The 15,000-nt window shown below is 40.8% G+C and overlaps 1 protein-coding gene across 2 annotated transcripts in view; it reads left to right on the top strand.

Annotated features, from left to right (window-relative positions):
* MFHAS1 (malignant fibrous histiocytoma amplified sequence 1) overlaps positions 1 to 15,000 on the top strand; it is a 51,596-nt gene that overhangs the window by 32,342 nt on the left and 4,254 nt on the right. The window contains exons 2-3 of one of the 2 annotated variants that reach the window (XM_030194484.1): positions 8,276 to 8,570; positions 12,860 to 12,915. In XM_030194484.1, the coding sequence (XP_030050344.1) occupies positions 8,276 to 8,406 (131 nt within the window). In that variant the 3' untranslated portion in view covers positions 8,407 to 8,570; positions 12,860 to 12,915. Of the gene's footprint in view, positions 1 to 8,275; positions 8,571 to 12,859; positions 13,055 to 15,000 lie in introns of both variants that reach the window. The other variant, XM_030194483.1, reaches the window with a different exon arrangement.

Genomic DNA, 15,000 nt, shown 5'->3' with positions numbered 1-15,000 from the left:
AATTTCATTTTTGACGCACATCTGCTACGCGCGCCAAAAAATATTTTTATTTTCTGGCACATGAGCGGTAATTGGCATTTTACGCACATAATCCATTATTGCCTGGTTAATGCATGAGACCTTACCGCTAGATCAATTGCTGGTGGTAAGGTCTCAGACCCAAAATGGACAAGCAGCAATTTTCAAAAATTAAAAAAAAAGGCATTTTTTACAGGTGTGCTGAAAAATGATTCTGTATGCACCCAAAATAGGCATCTACGCTACTGCAGGCCATTTTTCAATGTGCCTTTGTAAAAGGGCCCCATAAAGTGGTTATTTAAGAAGCCTCATTTGCAGTTTACATGTGGAAATACCAGCATTTATACATGCATATTGAATAATCTTAGAAAATCCAATTTTACAAAACCAGTATGTACATGTGCAAATCACAAATATATGCATATGGAATGGGGGCGTGGTTAGGATGGGACTAGAGTGGGGCCAAAATATATACATGTATTCCCCATTTCAGAAAGAGAATGCATGCCTGTGTGTGTCAAGATCAACATCAGAATTTACACCTACTCCTGGGCATATCTAAGTTTCTGCAAAGTGCTAGTTTTGGACAGCACTCTATAGGCGAGTTACTAGTGTATCATCTTAGAAGTACAAAAAGGTAATTTTACTGCTGTTTTGAGTGAAAACAGCCATTGTTGGTTTCTATATCCTTGCTATTTAAGGATTGTCTGTGTTTTTCCCATTCCTTTTTGAATTTCATCACTGTTTGTGTCTTCTACCTCTTCCAAGAGCGCCCCCCCCCCAAATGTTTTTTTTGTGAAAACATATTTCCTGATGTTACTTCTGAGTCTCTCTCTTTGTGGCTTCATGTTGGGCCCCCTAATTCAACAGTTTCCTTTTCTTTGGAAAGGGTTTGTTTCTTGTGCATTGATACCTTCCAAATATTTGAAAATTGGTATCATATTTCTCCTTCCCCTCCTCTCCTCTCAGGTGTGCATAGTACATATTGAGATATTTAAATCTCCTCTCTCTATATCTCTGCTTTTCTGTCGTCTTTTATATCCTTACTGAAATATGGCCTCCAAAACTGAACACAGTGAGGCCTTGCTATCATCCTGTACAGAAAAATGAAAAAAAAAAAAGAAAGACCAATGTCCTTTGGAAACACTAATTAGGTTTCTAAAAAAAAAGGGGGACCTGATATTCAGCGTTATTTAACCGGCCAGGAATGGCTCCTGGCTAGTTAAATAGCACTTATCTAGCTAACCACTAATATTTGGCTCAAGATAGCTGGTTATCTCTGCTAAATATTAGTGCTTAGTGGCTAGCTGCTAACCGACTGTGTCGTACAACTTAGCCAGTTAAGTGTGAATATTCATCGTTAACTGGCTAAGTTTAGCGGTTAAGATAGGCCTGATATTTATGCGACCTGTCTTTAATTGCTAAACACTTAACCGATTAGTGCTGCATATCGGCTTAACTGCTTAAGTTGCTGTGGACAAAAGTGAAACCGGATATTCGATGCCAGTTGACAGATATGGCCTGGCATTGAATATCTGGGGTTAGTGCCATCAGCGGCAGCTAACTATGCTGCCTGCCACTGGCTGAATATTAGGGGGAGGGAACCCTCTTTCCTTGGAAGATTTTTCACTTTATCACATCTTATTTGGAGAATGACTTCTTTTGTAAACAAGTTACTGATGTACTAGGAACTTGTAGTTCAAACTGTTCTCTTTCCTTGCCAAATTTTAAAAAAATGTATTAACAGTAAATGCTTACGCAGTTCACTAAAATATGTTTAACAGAATTGTTTTTCCATTTTAAAACTCACCGAGATAAAATTTGGACAGTGTGGAAGCTTTTAAGATTTTAGTGGAAAGTAGAAACACTTTAACAAATAATGCTGCATGCTTTCGTAACAGCATTAGTAGCAGATTGACATGATTGAAAAAAAATTAGTCTTTACATGAATGATGAATTGATTAAGATGGGGACCATTTAACTGTCTGTTTTTCTTCAGCTCTGGAACCTATCAGTTAATAAGTTGTTGAATATAGTCTGGTAAATTCTGGGGTGAAAAGGGGTTGTTCACAGAGCTCAGGAAGCTTGCTGTCTGTCTTGAAACCTGCCATGCGCAAACAACTTTACTAAAATATATTTTATAAATTCACTGTACACAGTAGCATAGAAAGAATATCTAGAAAAATATAAACAATCATTTAATTGATATAAAGCATTAATTTCACAAGCCTTGCAACATTAGGCTCAGCTGCAAGAGCTCGCAGCCAAATAGGGGCTGAAAGAGAAATGCAGAAAAAAATAAGTAAAACACCTTGCAGAATATGCACATAGTTCATATGGAGCCCAATATAATATGGTAGAAATGTTAATATTTTCTAGGCAGTTCCTTGAGAGCTCTAATAGTAATAAATGCTTTACTTGAGATAAGTCATTGTGTAACATATGTCAAAACAACCTTTGCAGTGCCCCACATTGGGCAGTAGTCCCTTTCTGGGCTGAATGGATCCAAATGCATTCTTTGACCAGCTCTGGTGGAGATTTACACCGCTTGCCTTCTGTGACTGATAAAGAGTCCCTGTGGAAGTCCCTCTCTGATTCCTTCTGTCTTCAGGCTGGGGGGGGGGAGGGGGATCCACTCTGAAGAAAAGCCTTTTTACTGCTGCAGTCAAGTATCTTTCTTTGAGAACAAGCAATTAAGAAATTAGTTATTGAAAAAAGAAGAATATGAAAATAACAGCTGAAAAAGGGAAAGCACGTAAAAGGTAAAGTTTGACATGCTGAGAAGAGATTTTAAAAAACAACCTTCCTGCTCTGTGGAAAACGATAGATTGCTGGTCCCGCGCTCGAGCATCAGGCAGAAAGGCACCTGCGCATGCATCATGGGGGCACTGCCTCAAAGATTTAAATTGAGAGTGCACTTGGCCCTGTCTGCATCAGGCTCCGTGGATGAAGTCACCCACATGTGAGAATATTATGCCTTTAGTTGTTTTTTCAGTTATTTTTCATTTTTTCAGTTTTTGGCCTATGGGGCCTCCAAGCCCATCTTTTGCCCAGAAAGGATCGACCATTCTCAGGTATGCGACTACTCGACCTCCCCGGGCCATAGAGCCTTTTGACCTTGAATTGGCCATTTTTTCCCTCTATGTCAACAAGGGTGTTGAGTGGCTTTAAGAAGTGTACTCGATGCAATAGGACTATTTCAGGCACAAACCCCTATAACTGGTGTGTTCAGTGCTTGGGTCCAGAGCAATGGGATATACTTTGTAGCCTCTACCTGTGCATGCAAGCAAGGACCCTTAAAGCCCACAGAGTCCAGCATGAAAATTTTTTTGGTTCTGTATTGGTATCAGTATCCGCATCGAGCTTGCCAGGGGATTCTGCACTCAAAGCGGAACCTGCATTGGCATCGGGTGCACTGACACAACATTGAGAGGGTCCGATTTTACACTTGGTACCATGACAGCATAAGGACCCTAAGTCCTCTTTGTCAGTGCTGTGTGCTTTGAGGAACCTGCAGTGTAAAAAATCTAAGAAGCATCGCAATCGTTCTACCTCCAGGCACTCTGCCAATAACGCCCCTGCATCAACATCCTTGATGCATGTGGGAAGCTTTCATGCAATGGCAGCTGTCCTTTTCTTCAACATTTCTCATAGAGAGCCTTTGAGGTCTTTGAGATCTCCAATGCCTACACAGGCTATTACTCATGCTGCATTCATACCATTTTCCCAGCAAGTACCAACGCTTATTCTACATAAGGAAATCTGGGCTATGCTCAAGGAAGAGCTTTCAGGGCTACTACATTTGCAGTCTATACAGGTTGCAGGTTGCTTGCACCAGCCTCAGCCCAGCCTGTCAGTACATTGGAGAGACAGTCATTGGAGAAGGTACCATCCGGGGTAGCATGAACCCAACTGACGCATGTGTCAGCTTTGGCAGAGGAATTGTCTCCAACTTCAGAGACTCATCTGCTTTGACGCAGAGCCAGCGCTGTAGTTGACACTCTCTTCCACATTCTTCCCATGAACAGTACTTTGAAGAGGCAAACCTCTCTTGAGAGATGGATCAGGACCCACAGGACCTCTCAGCTGTGGAGTCCTATGACATTTCATCTGTTTCTTCGCCACCTGGGAGACGTAGATATCCTCCAGAAAGTATATTCTTTCCTGGCTTTGTCCTTGAGATGACTCAGGCCATACCTTTCAAATTAGAGACAGAGGAAGAATTTCATTCAGAACTTTTTGAAGTTCTGGGTTATGATTCTCCACTTCATACAGTTATGAAAAGTACTCTACTCAAAAACTGGGAGACTCCACTTACAGTTCAGATAGCCCCAAAAAACTGATAAAATGTATAGGATACAGAAATCCACAGTTACTATCAATCCCTAGTTGTGAAATCTGCTTTAAAACTCACTCACGGTTCAAGATCTCATGCTTCTGCTCCTCCAGAAAGAGAAGCTAGAACATTTTGATTCTTTTGGCAGAAAAACATTTCAGACTTCAATTCTAACCAATTATCAACTTTTTTTCCACAATTCAATTTAAATCTCAAATACAGAGTACTCTGTCCTTTGTGGAATTCTTCCCCCCCCCCCCCCCCCCCCCGAGAAAGCTGAGCAATTTCATAAGCTTTAAAGGAAACTTCTCGACTGTCGTAAATATCTGGCAGGGCAGGCCTTTGATGTCTCTTCACACATTTCTGCCATAGCAGTAGCAATGTGGTATCTCTCCTGGCTTAGGGTCTCTGACCTCTAATCTCTTGTCCAGGTGTGTCTAACAGATGGCCCTTGTCATGGAGAAAACTTGTTTGGTGACAAAGTCGAGGAAGTGACTGACCTAATTAGAAAACATACAGATACTATAAAAAACTCTATCCAGTACATGAACTTCTGCTACTTCTTCTAGAAGATTTGAAGGAGGATATTGAAGCTCTAATTACTATATGTCTAGCGTCATTACATTCCTACTCTTCCTTCACCTCAAAGGACTACGTCCAACTCTTATGTCCAAGGCAGCATCGGGATCAAAAATCCCAGACACCACCTCAGTCTAAACTGCCCAATTTTTGATTCCTTCATAGAGAGCATTGCCACTGTACAGTTGTCCAGATATTTTCTCATACCAAAAAAGATGATGGGGAGTACATCCAATTCTCAATCTGCAAGGCTTAAACAAGTTTTTACTCAAAGAAACGTTTGCATGGTTTCCTTGGAATCACGACTTCTCATGCTACAATTCAACAACGTATTTGCTCTCTAGATCTCAAGGAGGGTACACGCACATATCTATTCTCCCTGCACACAGAAAGTTCCTCTGCTTCTGCTGTGGGACTCTGCACTATCAATACAAGGTCTTACTATTTGGCTTGGCTTCTGCGCCTCGAGTCTTCACGAAGTGTCTGATAGTGGTAACTTCAACAGTTCGCACGTGGGGCATCCGTATCTTTCCCTATCTGGATGACTGGTTAAGGTAGACTCCCAGGAGTCGGCACACTCCTCTATTCTATCCACCATAAGGCTCCTAGAGCTCCTTGGGTTTGTGATCAATTAGCCAACCAGTTCAGACATTAGAGTTCATAGGGGCTCTCTTTGATACTACTCAGGGCCAGACCATAAGGCTCCTAGAGCTCCTTGGGTTTGTGATCAATTAGCCAACCAGTTCAGACATTAGAGTTCATAGGGGCTCTCTTTGATACTACTCAGGGCCAGACCTTCCTTCCTCAACTAAGACCTAACAACGTACTGACTCTTGCCACTCAGGTGCGCAAATCCATTCAAGTATCTGCTCGTCAGATGCTCTTCCTACTGAGTCACATGGCTTCAACAGCCCATGTAACACCGTTAGGTCGACTCTACTTCCTCTCAGTGGTCCCAAGCCACAGGATTGCTCTCAGCTCAAATTCAGGTCACTCCACAGCTACACCACTCTAGACAGTGATGGATGGTATACCAGAATCTCACCCGGGGTCTTCTGTTTTAGCCCCCTCCACATCACGAGGTCCTCACCAAGGATGTCCATGGTAGGTTGGGGTGCTCACCTTGACGTTCTCCACACACAAGATTCTTGGAACCCACGGGAGAAACGACATCATATTAATCTCCTCGAACTGCAGGCGGTCTAGAACACGCAAGGCTTTTCAAGACTGCATTCTTGATCAGGTATTACTCGTGTCTTTGCAGGGTTTTGTGTTGTTTTGCTAAGTGTCACATTTGAAAGTAGGTCCTTGGTGCAGAATAAAGATGTTCAAGACTAGTGGTCTCTACATCCTTTGGGTTGTTACACATACAAAAACCCATCTGATGTATTCAAAGTGTCCAGCAGTGAAAGGAACGTGTATTGCAACTTAGGTGATAACCACAATTTTGATTTTTTTTTTGTATTTGTATTCCTCACAAATGACCACTTCCATCTCTCCACTCTCCAACTCAGCAAAATCACAAATGAGTCTAAAGACAGGTTTAGCCTTACCCTAGACCAGTGGTTCCCAAATCTGGTCCTGTAGGCACCCCAGCCAGTCACGTTTTCAAGATATCCACAATGAATATTCATTAAAGAGATTTGCATGCAGTGGAGGCAGTGCTTGCAAATCTCTCTCATAATTATTCAGTGTAGATATCCTGAAAACCTGACTGGCTAGGGTGCCTCCAGGACCAGGTTTTGAAACCACTGCCCTAGACACTTCTGGGAGTTTTTCTTTCCACCCCCAGGAAGTCGATTTGCTTATCCATTATCAGCAGTAAACATTCATAATGTTACACCGCCCATGTCACACCTATGAACGCCCCCTGTGGGAACACCTTCTTTTCGGCAGCTAGCGGACTTGGGCGGTTTTTGTGTGTGGTTTGATTATACACTTTAGACTGTTTTCTGTGAGAAATATGTTTATTTGCCTGTATGTCATTTTTTGGACATTTTTCTGTTTTGAAAATGAGCACATAAATTGACAAGAAGGTAGGGACATGAAGCTATTGGATTGTGAAAACGGGCCATCTCTCAGGGGATATGGCTCAGAGCCACACATCTAGCAGGGAAAGAAAGCTGTCTGGTGGATGCACTGAGTCTGGTATTGCAGCCTTGCGAGTAGTCTGTATCTCCACATAATCTTTTGAGGGTAGGGCACCCCATCAGTAGACCTTTTTGCCACTCATTACGACAAAGTCCCTCAGTTCTGCTCCAGCCTAGAATCCCACAGCAAACTAGCCTCGGATACCTTCCTCATTCATTGGGAGGAGAGTCTTCTGCACTTGTATCCTCCAGTACCTCTCATAGCAAAACCTCTTCTGAAACTCAAGTAGAACCATGATTCTGATCACTGTTTTCTAGTAGAGGCAAACCTAGTGCCCTCATCTTCTGAAGCTTTCCTGCAGAGATCCAAGGAAACTGGAAAATTTTCCAACACTGATAACTCAGGATCAGGGATCCCTTTAACATTCCAACCTGTAGCAGGTGTTCTCGAAGGACAGCAGGATAAATAGCCTTCCGCCTCGGAATGAAATTGTATCAGCTTAAAAACTTGACTGACTAGGTCTTGCACTGTGATGTCAGGTGGAAAGACATACACGCTTGTGCAGTGCAGTATTCTGAAAAGTTGTGGTAAACAAGCTGAAGAGTGTTCCTGCGCAAGCTCCATTGGATGATGTTGCCCACGTGTAAGGCTATATCCTTCTTTCCTCATAGGACACCTGTTACAGACCTGTTACAGATAAGTAATTTCACCTTAGATGTTTTATAACATTATCCCCTAACTGTAAAATATAAACCACAGCAGAATTGAAGTTTGCTTCCATGGTATATAAGGGGTTCCTTTAGGCAACAAGCTAGTGGGGCAACTACTGTTTTTCAGTGTTCTTTGTCCATCTTTGAATCACAACTGTTTGTTTAACTTTGCTGCACTTCCAGGCCCTCAGAATGTACTGTGACAATGCATAAAGTGTTACGGATCTCATTTGACTATGAGATCTTATTTACAAGTGCTTGCTTTAACCCTGCTGTAATTTGCAGTGTCTAATTGAAAGTCTTGAGATAGCCTGTAAGAATATACTGTACTGAAATTAATAGGGTAAATGGTGACAGATTTTGCCTGTCTAGTCGTTTTTTTAATTGTAGGTACTCTAATATAAACCTTTATTTATCAGAAAAAGCAAGTATATTATCAATGTCCAAATTAGCATATATTTAACATTTAATTTTGTAAAGAAATGATGTCTTGTTTGTTTTAAAATTACCTTAACATTTCTTTTTCTTTCCCTTTTACCAGGAGAGTTACTGAGTCAGCCCAGACCAGAAGGTGTGGCCGAGATCATGTGCCCTAAGAATGGTAGTGAACGAGTTAATGTGGCCTTGGTGTACCCACCCACCCCAACTGTAATCAGCCCCTGTTCCAAGTAAACTCTGAAGAGACACACCGAACCTCCCCCTTCCTCCCACCTCTGTGCGCACCAAAGTAACACAAGAACAGCCACCAAAAAAAACCTGAGAAAAGTAATCTTCAAGCAGCCAAGGCACTGCTCTAATTATTTGTGACGTAGCATCATCAGATTTTATAAGCAAAGGTAAAATTAAAATCAGTATAACATTTTTTTTATGTTTCATTGAAAAGGAGTGACAATTTTAGTTTTGAGTGCAGATATAGTGGAAGGCATATACTATACAAAATATTCACCAGTTATGATTTCTGGCTTGTACTGCAGTAGAAAGTAGTAAGCAACTTCAGAAGAATATGCTAATGTTTTTATCAACCACATTGGTGGGGAACAGTATTTTCTGTCTGGGAATGATTTTTAATATTTAATTAACTATTAATGATGTCTTTTTCCTAAACTGACAGCCTATACTGTGTCTGAAAACAATGGACCTATGCAGTAAAAGTTAGCATATATATTAAGGCCATTTTGCATGTGCAAAAAATAGTCAAGTCAGTCAGTATTCAGCTTCCATGGTTTCATTGGGGTCAGTATTCAAAGCAGTGTAAATCGCGTTCAGTGGGCACTTAACTGTTGAATATCGGCATAGGCGGTTGGTGACTCAACTGTTTGGGGAGGCTACGGGTGGGGTTAAAGAGTAGGTGGGGTTAAGGCAGGGCCAAGGTGCGGTTGAATGGAGTTTGATTGGGCAAGTTAAAATCCTTAGGAGTAGCCCTTAGATTGTAAACCCTTCAGGAACAGGAAAATACCTATTGTATCAGAATGTAACTTGCCTTGAGCTACTGCTGAGAAAGGCGTGATCTAAAATCAAATCCCGAAAACTAGTACCACACATAATAAAGTGATATAAAACACAAAAAATGTCACTTAGGACCTAAAGAACAATTCAATACTACCATAATAACACTAACTTCCAGGAGTCACACAACAAGGGCAGCAGCATAAACAATTCAGTGGGCACTAGAACATCAATATTGGAAAACTAAACAAGGTGGATTAGAACAGATCAGCCCTACATAAAAACTGGTTAAAAGATAGAAAACAGAGTAGGGTTAAATGGTCAGTATTTTCAATGGAGAAGGATAGTTAATGGGGTTCCACAGGGGTCTGTGCTGGGACCGCTGCTTTTTAACATATTTATAAATGACCTAGAGATGGGAGTAACTAGTGAGGTAATTAAATTTGCTGACTACACAAAGTTATTCAAAGTCGTTAAATCGCGGGATGATTGTGAAAAATTACAAGAGGACCTTGGGAGACTGGGCGTCTAAATGGCAGATGACATTTAATGTGAGCAAGTGCAAAGTGATGCATGTGGGAAAGAGGAATCCGAATTATAGCTACATCATGCAAGGTTCCACGTTAGGAGTCACCGAACAAGAAAGGGATCTAGGTGTTGTTGACGGTACATTGAAACCTTCTGCTCAGTGTGCTGCTGCGACTAAGAAAGCAAATAGAATGTTAGGTATTATTAGGAAAGGAATGGAAAACAAAAATGAGGACGTTATAATGCCTTTGTATCACTCCATGGTGCGACTGCACCTCGAATATTGTTTTCAATTCTGGTCGCAGTATCTCAAAAAAGATATAGTGGAATTAGAAAAGGTGCAGAGAAGGGCGACGAAAATGATAAAGGGGATGGGACGACTTCCCTATGAGGAAAGGCTAAAGCGGCTAGGGCTCTTCAGCTTGGAGAAAAGGCAGCTGAGGGGAGATATGATAGAGGTCTATAAAATAATGATTGGAGTTGAACGGGTAGACAGGAGGCGTCTGTTTATGCTTTCCAAAAATACTAGGACTAGGGGGCATGTGGTGAAGCTAAAAAGTTGTAAATTTAAAACAAATCGGAGAAAATATTTCTTCACTCAACGTGTAATTAAACTCTGGAATTCGTTGCCAGAGAATGTGGTAAAGGCGGTTAGCTTAGCGGAGTTTAAAAAAGGTATGGACAGCTTCCTAAAGGAAAAGTCCATGGACCATTATTAAATTGGGGAAAATTCACTATTTCAGGTATAAGCAGTATAAAATGTTTTGTACTTTTTGGGATCTTGCCAGGTATTTGTATCCTGCTCAGGCACAATCCTCCCCCACTTTATCCTATGATCAGAAATAATAGCACACATAAATTTGTGTGCTATTATCTCTGATCATAGGGGCAGTAAAGCCCCGCACTGTTCCAGCACTATTTTTAGAGTGCTATTTGGAAAGGTTCAGGGCTTTCGATCAGCTGGGCATTATTGACTCTACCCCCAGTTTCTGTTGTTTGCAAGGTGCGTACTGGGTTTCATAGTCATAAGGGCACAACTCTGTAATGTATTGCCATCAAATTATGCTGTGAAAGAGATTTTTTGGAAAAAACAGAGCACATTTGTTTCATACAGCATTTGCATAATTGTATTATATTTAACATTTCAGGATGTTTTAATTGACATGTATGGTTTACTGGAAATTGCTTAAAATGTAATGATAGGCAAATTAAAAATATAGGAGTTGATATTCAGTGTGGTTTAAGTGGGCAGGAGAGCATCCTGCTTTCTTAAACCATATTAAGCAGGCTGGCCACCAATATGCAGAGCATTTTACTGGGAAGTGCTGCTGAATATCGGCTCTGACTGCTGGCACTGCCCAGATAGTGCCGGGATGATCTGGGGGTAGAGTCAAGGAAGCATCAGCAGATATGTGGCTACCAGCCATATTCAGTGCCGATGCTTGCAAAGCTCAGTGAGCATATAGGGCTGCACAAAAGGCAGTCCTATCTTTACTGAACAAATTTCAGTTTCAGTTATGGTGCCGAAACCAGCCCAGAATCCTTTTTCTTCCCCAATACAGTTTCAGCCAAAAGGTTATTTTAATTTTCGGACATGTTTTTGGTTTTAGCCAATGACCATGTGTTTTCGATGGCAGCTGAAAATTTGTGATTTGTCCCATTTGTTTTCTTCACTCTCCCTCTCCAAATAGACATTGCTCCTTCTCCTTGGCTCCCTGTCGAGTGTCTCCCCCACCTGTAGGCTCCCCAGGGCCTATTTTACAATCCCTGCTGGTCTAGGGGTGTAGTTGGGCAGGAGCGATCCGCAGTTACTCCTGCCCATTCTTGCTCTGCTTTGAATATTGGCTGGAATGTGGAATTATGACGTCGGCCATCACTCCGAGTGTGGCTCAAAAGTCAGCCACAGTAAAAGCATTGTGGCTTTCAGTCACAGTTTTCATTAGTTGCAAGCCATGTGTGTGGGGGCTATTTTGTTTGGAGGTAAAATACGGTCTTTCATTTTTTAAAATATATTCTGGCTTGGATACTGTAGGTTTAACAGAGGGATGCAGACTGCAAGCTGTTAAAGTCCCCATTGGTCCTCACTGGTTCTTCTCATTCACACAACCAAATTGAGTTTTCAGTTTTGGTTTCAGCTAAAAGCTTTCAGATAACTTCAGTGGCAGTTTCAGTTTTGGCTGAAACTCAAAAAAGCAGTTTTGGTTGGCCTCTATTTGCCTGTTTAGCTGTGCGTTGCTGGCACTGAATATCAGCAGACACCTGCACAACTTCAGTTATTCAATGCTGGTGCCTAGACATGGCTTGGTATTGAATTTACAGGTTTAATTGTACCAGCCACGGTCAGTGTCAAAAACTGCTGATTGCTGTAGGCTGAATGTCAACTGGATATTAAATATATTAAGTAAAATATAAAACTTTAGCACTGGGCCATAGGCCTCTGTTTATGAAACAAGTGATAGTAGTTTTTGGTAGTGACAGCTTTTTGAGCAAGTAAAATAGTTTTATCTGACTTTTAAATAATGTTCCTTACACCACTTCTCTGTATTTGGATAGGATATGTTCTACATCGTTCATTGTAATTATCAGAGATTTTGCTAAAAATTGTGATTAGATGAAATATTTCCACAGGGTACCACCTTTGGAGGATATACAACTTTTTAGTTGGTTTAGATCTTTCTTCCAGATGCCACACACTTGTAAACTCATTCTTACAACTTGATTGCTTCAGCAAGTGCTTATAATAGCAGCAGGAAGAAAATAAGCATTTACTGTTGGTATATGACAGTTCCAAAATTTCAGAGAAAACATTATTAATTTTAACAAATTCTTTCCCCCTCCCAAGGACCTGTGTTGCATATTTTAGAACTATACAGTTGTAGGAACCATTTATACTTAGCACACTTGGCATGATTCTTTAGGTTATGAGCATTTATAAAAGCCAGGGATTTTATAACCATTCTGATATCCTATGACAAAGTCAATTCCCCTGCTTACAATGTATATGCACATGAAATCTTATGGAAGCTTTGTCCTTGGAATGCATGCTGAAGGTAAAGGAAATGAATAAGGAGCCAAAAGAATTACAGCAGCTTTTATGGTACAGTGCATTGTGCTTTTACTATCATGTGACAGATTTTCTTTCCTTTTGCAGGAAGTATGCTGCTGAAAAGCACAGAAAGCAGTGATCTCTATGTATAAAGGAAATAGGTAAAATAATTATAAATCCTGAACCATTTTCAGCATATGGAAGACCATCAAGGAGTATCACAGCAATCCTGCTGTAAGGACAAACAGAAGTTTGGATGCATTTCAAAAATAATTTGGCTATTTATGGGAAGAAAATGGAGTAAATATTACAATCTTCTATCTGGATTCTGGGAGATGGAGCTGCTGGAAAGAGAATATATCTTAATGGCTTCTCAGGGATTGTTTGCTGTGCACATATAAGCCATAATTTGTCAGTAGGGATGGCAGAATTTAGTATTCTCACATTTTTAGTTATTTTAAATAGGAAAAATGGCATCACAGACGTTCACAGCTGTTCAGTAACACATGTAAAGTCACAGAATTGTACATTTTTATCTTTATTTTTATAATATGAATTTGCATTTGAATTTCTACAGTTTACAGCTTCTAGCGTTACTTAACAGCAGGTGTAATGTTCTGCATGAGAGCCACGTTTACATTGTCATATCAAAAAGGCTTACAAATATATTATGTTATATCTGAATGTGTACATATAGTGCGTGTGCATATATAAAATTATATATATATATATACACATACTATATATATGTATGTGTGTGTGTGTGTGTGCATATGTTTGTTTGTTTTTTGTGTTTTTTTACAGACGTTCGTTGGGCAAAAATGTTGACATACCTCCCACTTAAATTTTCTTTCTGGTTTCTAGTTAACCTGCAAATGAAATTAGAACATGGAGGTTTTGAAGTCTCATCCTGTCACTTCACATTTTATGTGTCTTTATACAGTGCTGTGTACACATGGTATGTGCTATACAAACAATATGTAAATTATGGTGCTGCTCTACTATTCATTAGAATCCAAGGTCAGTGCCACCCTGGTACATGCAAGATAGGAATATAGAGGTAAATATTCAGTCGGCAACTGTGAGCATTTTGCTGAATGCCGCTGGCATTATTCCTGGATATTCAATGCCAGCCATGTCTAGGCTTCAGCATTGAATATCCAGTTTATGTGGAGCCAGCTAACACATGGCCGGTTAGGTCGATATTAACTTAACTGGCCATGGGTTGCTGCATAAAGATAGGTCTGTGTTTTATGCAGGCCCATTTTTGTGCTTACTCTGGCCGGTTAAGTGCTAAATACCGTTTTTTAACTGGCTAAATGTTGACTCTGCCCTGGAATGCCTTCAAGCAGCCGGTTTTCACTTAGGTGCTAACCACTAATTTTCAGCGGTGTTATCCGATTAAGTGCCACTGAAAATTAGCGGATAGCCCCAGCCAAGCATTTAACCATTCAGTGGCCATTTCTGGCCAGTTAAATCGTTTTCCATATTGACCAGATAGGGCCCAAATTTCAAAAGCACGTATCCATATGGTGGCAGCTGCTGTATGGATTAGTGCTCTATCTAGGGCTTAATTTCTGGGGGAACGGCCTGGAACTCAGTTCCATTACTTCTTTTCAGACTCTAGAGCAGTAGGGGTGCTCTGCGTCAGCCCTCACTTTAAGGCAGACTGCAGGGAAGAGGAGGGGAGAGGTGAGTCTAGAACATAGCAGAGAACAATCACTCTGCTCCCTAATCCAACCTTCCTTTTCCTGTTACCCCTACCTTTAGCCTGCCTGCGTGCCCCCTCCCCACAGTTCCACTTCCTTTTTGTCTACAAATTAAGCCCTGGCTGTATATGAGAATTTTCTGTGGTACTGTACAGTGCCACTCAAAATTCTTACAGATCATCCTGGTACATGAAGGGTAATTTTATAAACCATTTTTGTGTCTAAAATAGTTTTATGTGCATAAGTAGGTTCTTAAAAACTTGGGTCACCCATCTAAAAGTACAAGTGGTACAAGCCATTGCATACTTTTACAGTAGGTGTGCACAGGCATGGAATTTGTGTGGAGCATGTGCAGAGTCACAGTTCACCTGCCAGCACTTATATCTGCTTATGAAAGGGAAATGGAAATGGGACTTGATATACCGCCTTTCTGAGGTTTTTGCAACTACATTCAAAGCGGTTTATGTGTGCTTTGAATATAGGCACTATTTCTGTTGGATTTGCATTTGTATTTTATAAAGATACATAGGTACCTGT

This window comes from Microcaecilia unicolor, chromosome 2, assembly GCF_901765095.1.
Source record: "Microcaecilia unicolor chromosome 2, aMicUni1.1, whole genome shotgun sequence".
Taxonomy (NCBI): Eukaryota; Metazoa; Chordata; class Amphibia; order Gymnophiona; family Siphonopidae; genus Microcaecilia; species Microcaecilia unicolor.
Note: the sequence above shows the minus strand (reverse complement) of the source record. Positions and strands in the feature narration are given on the sequence as shown.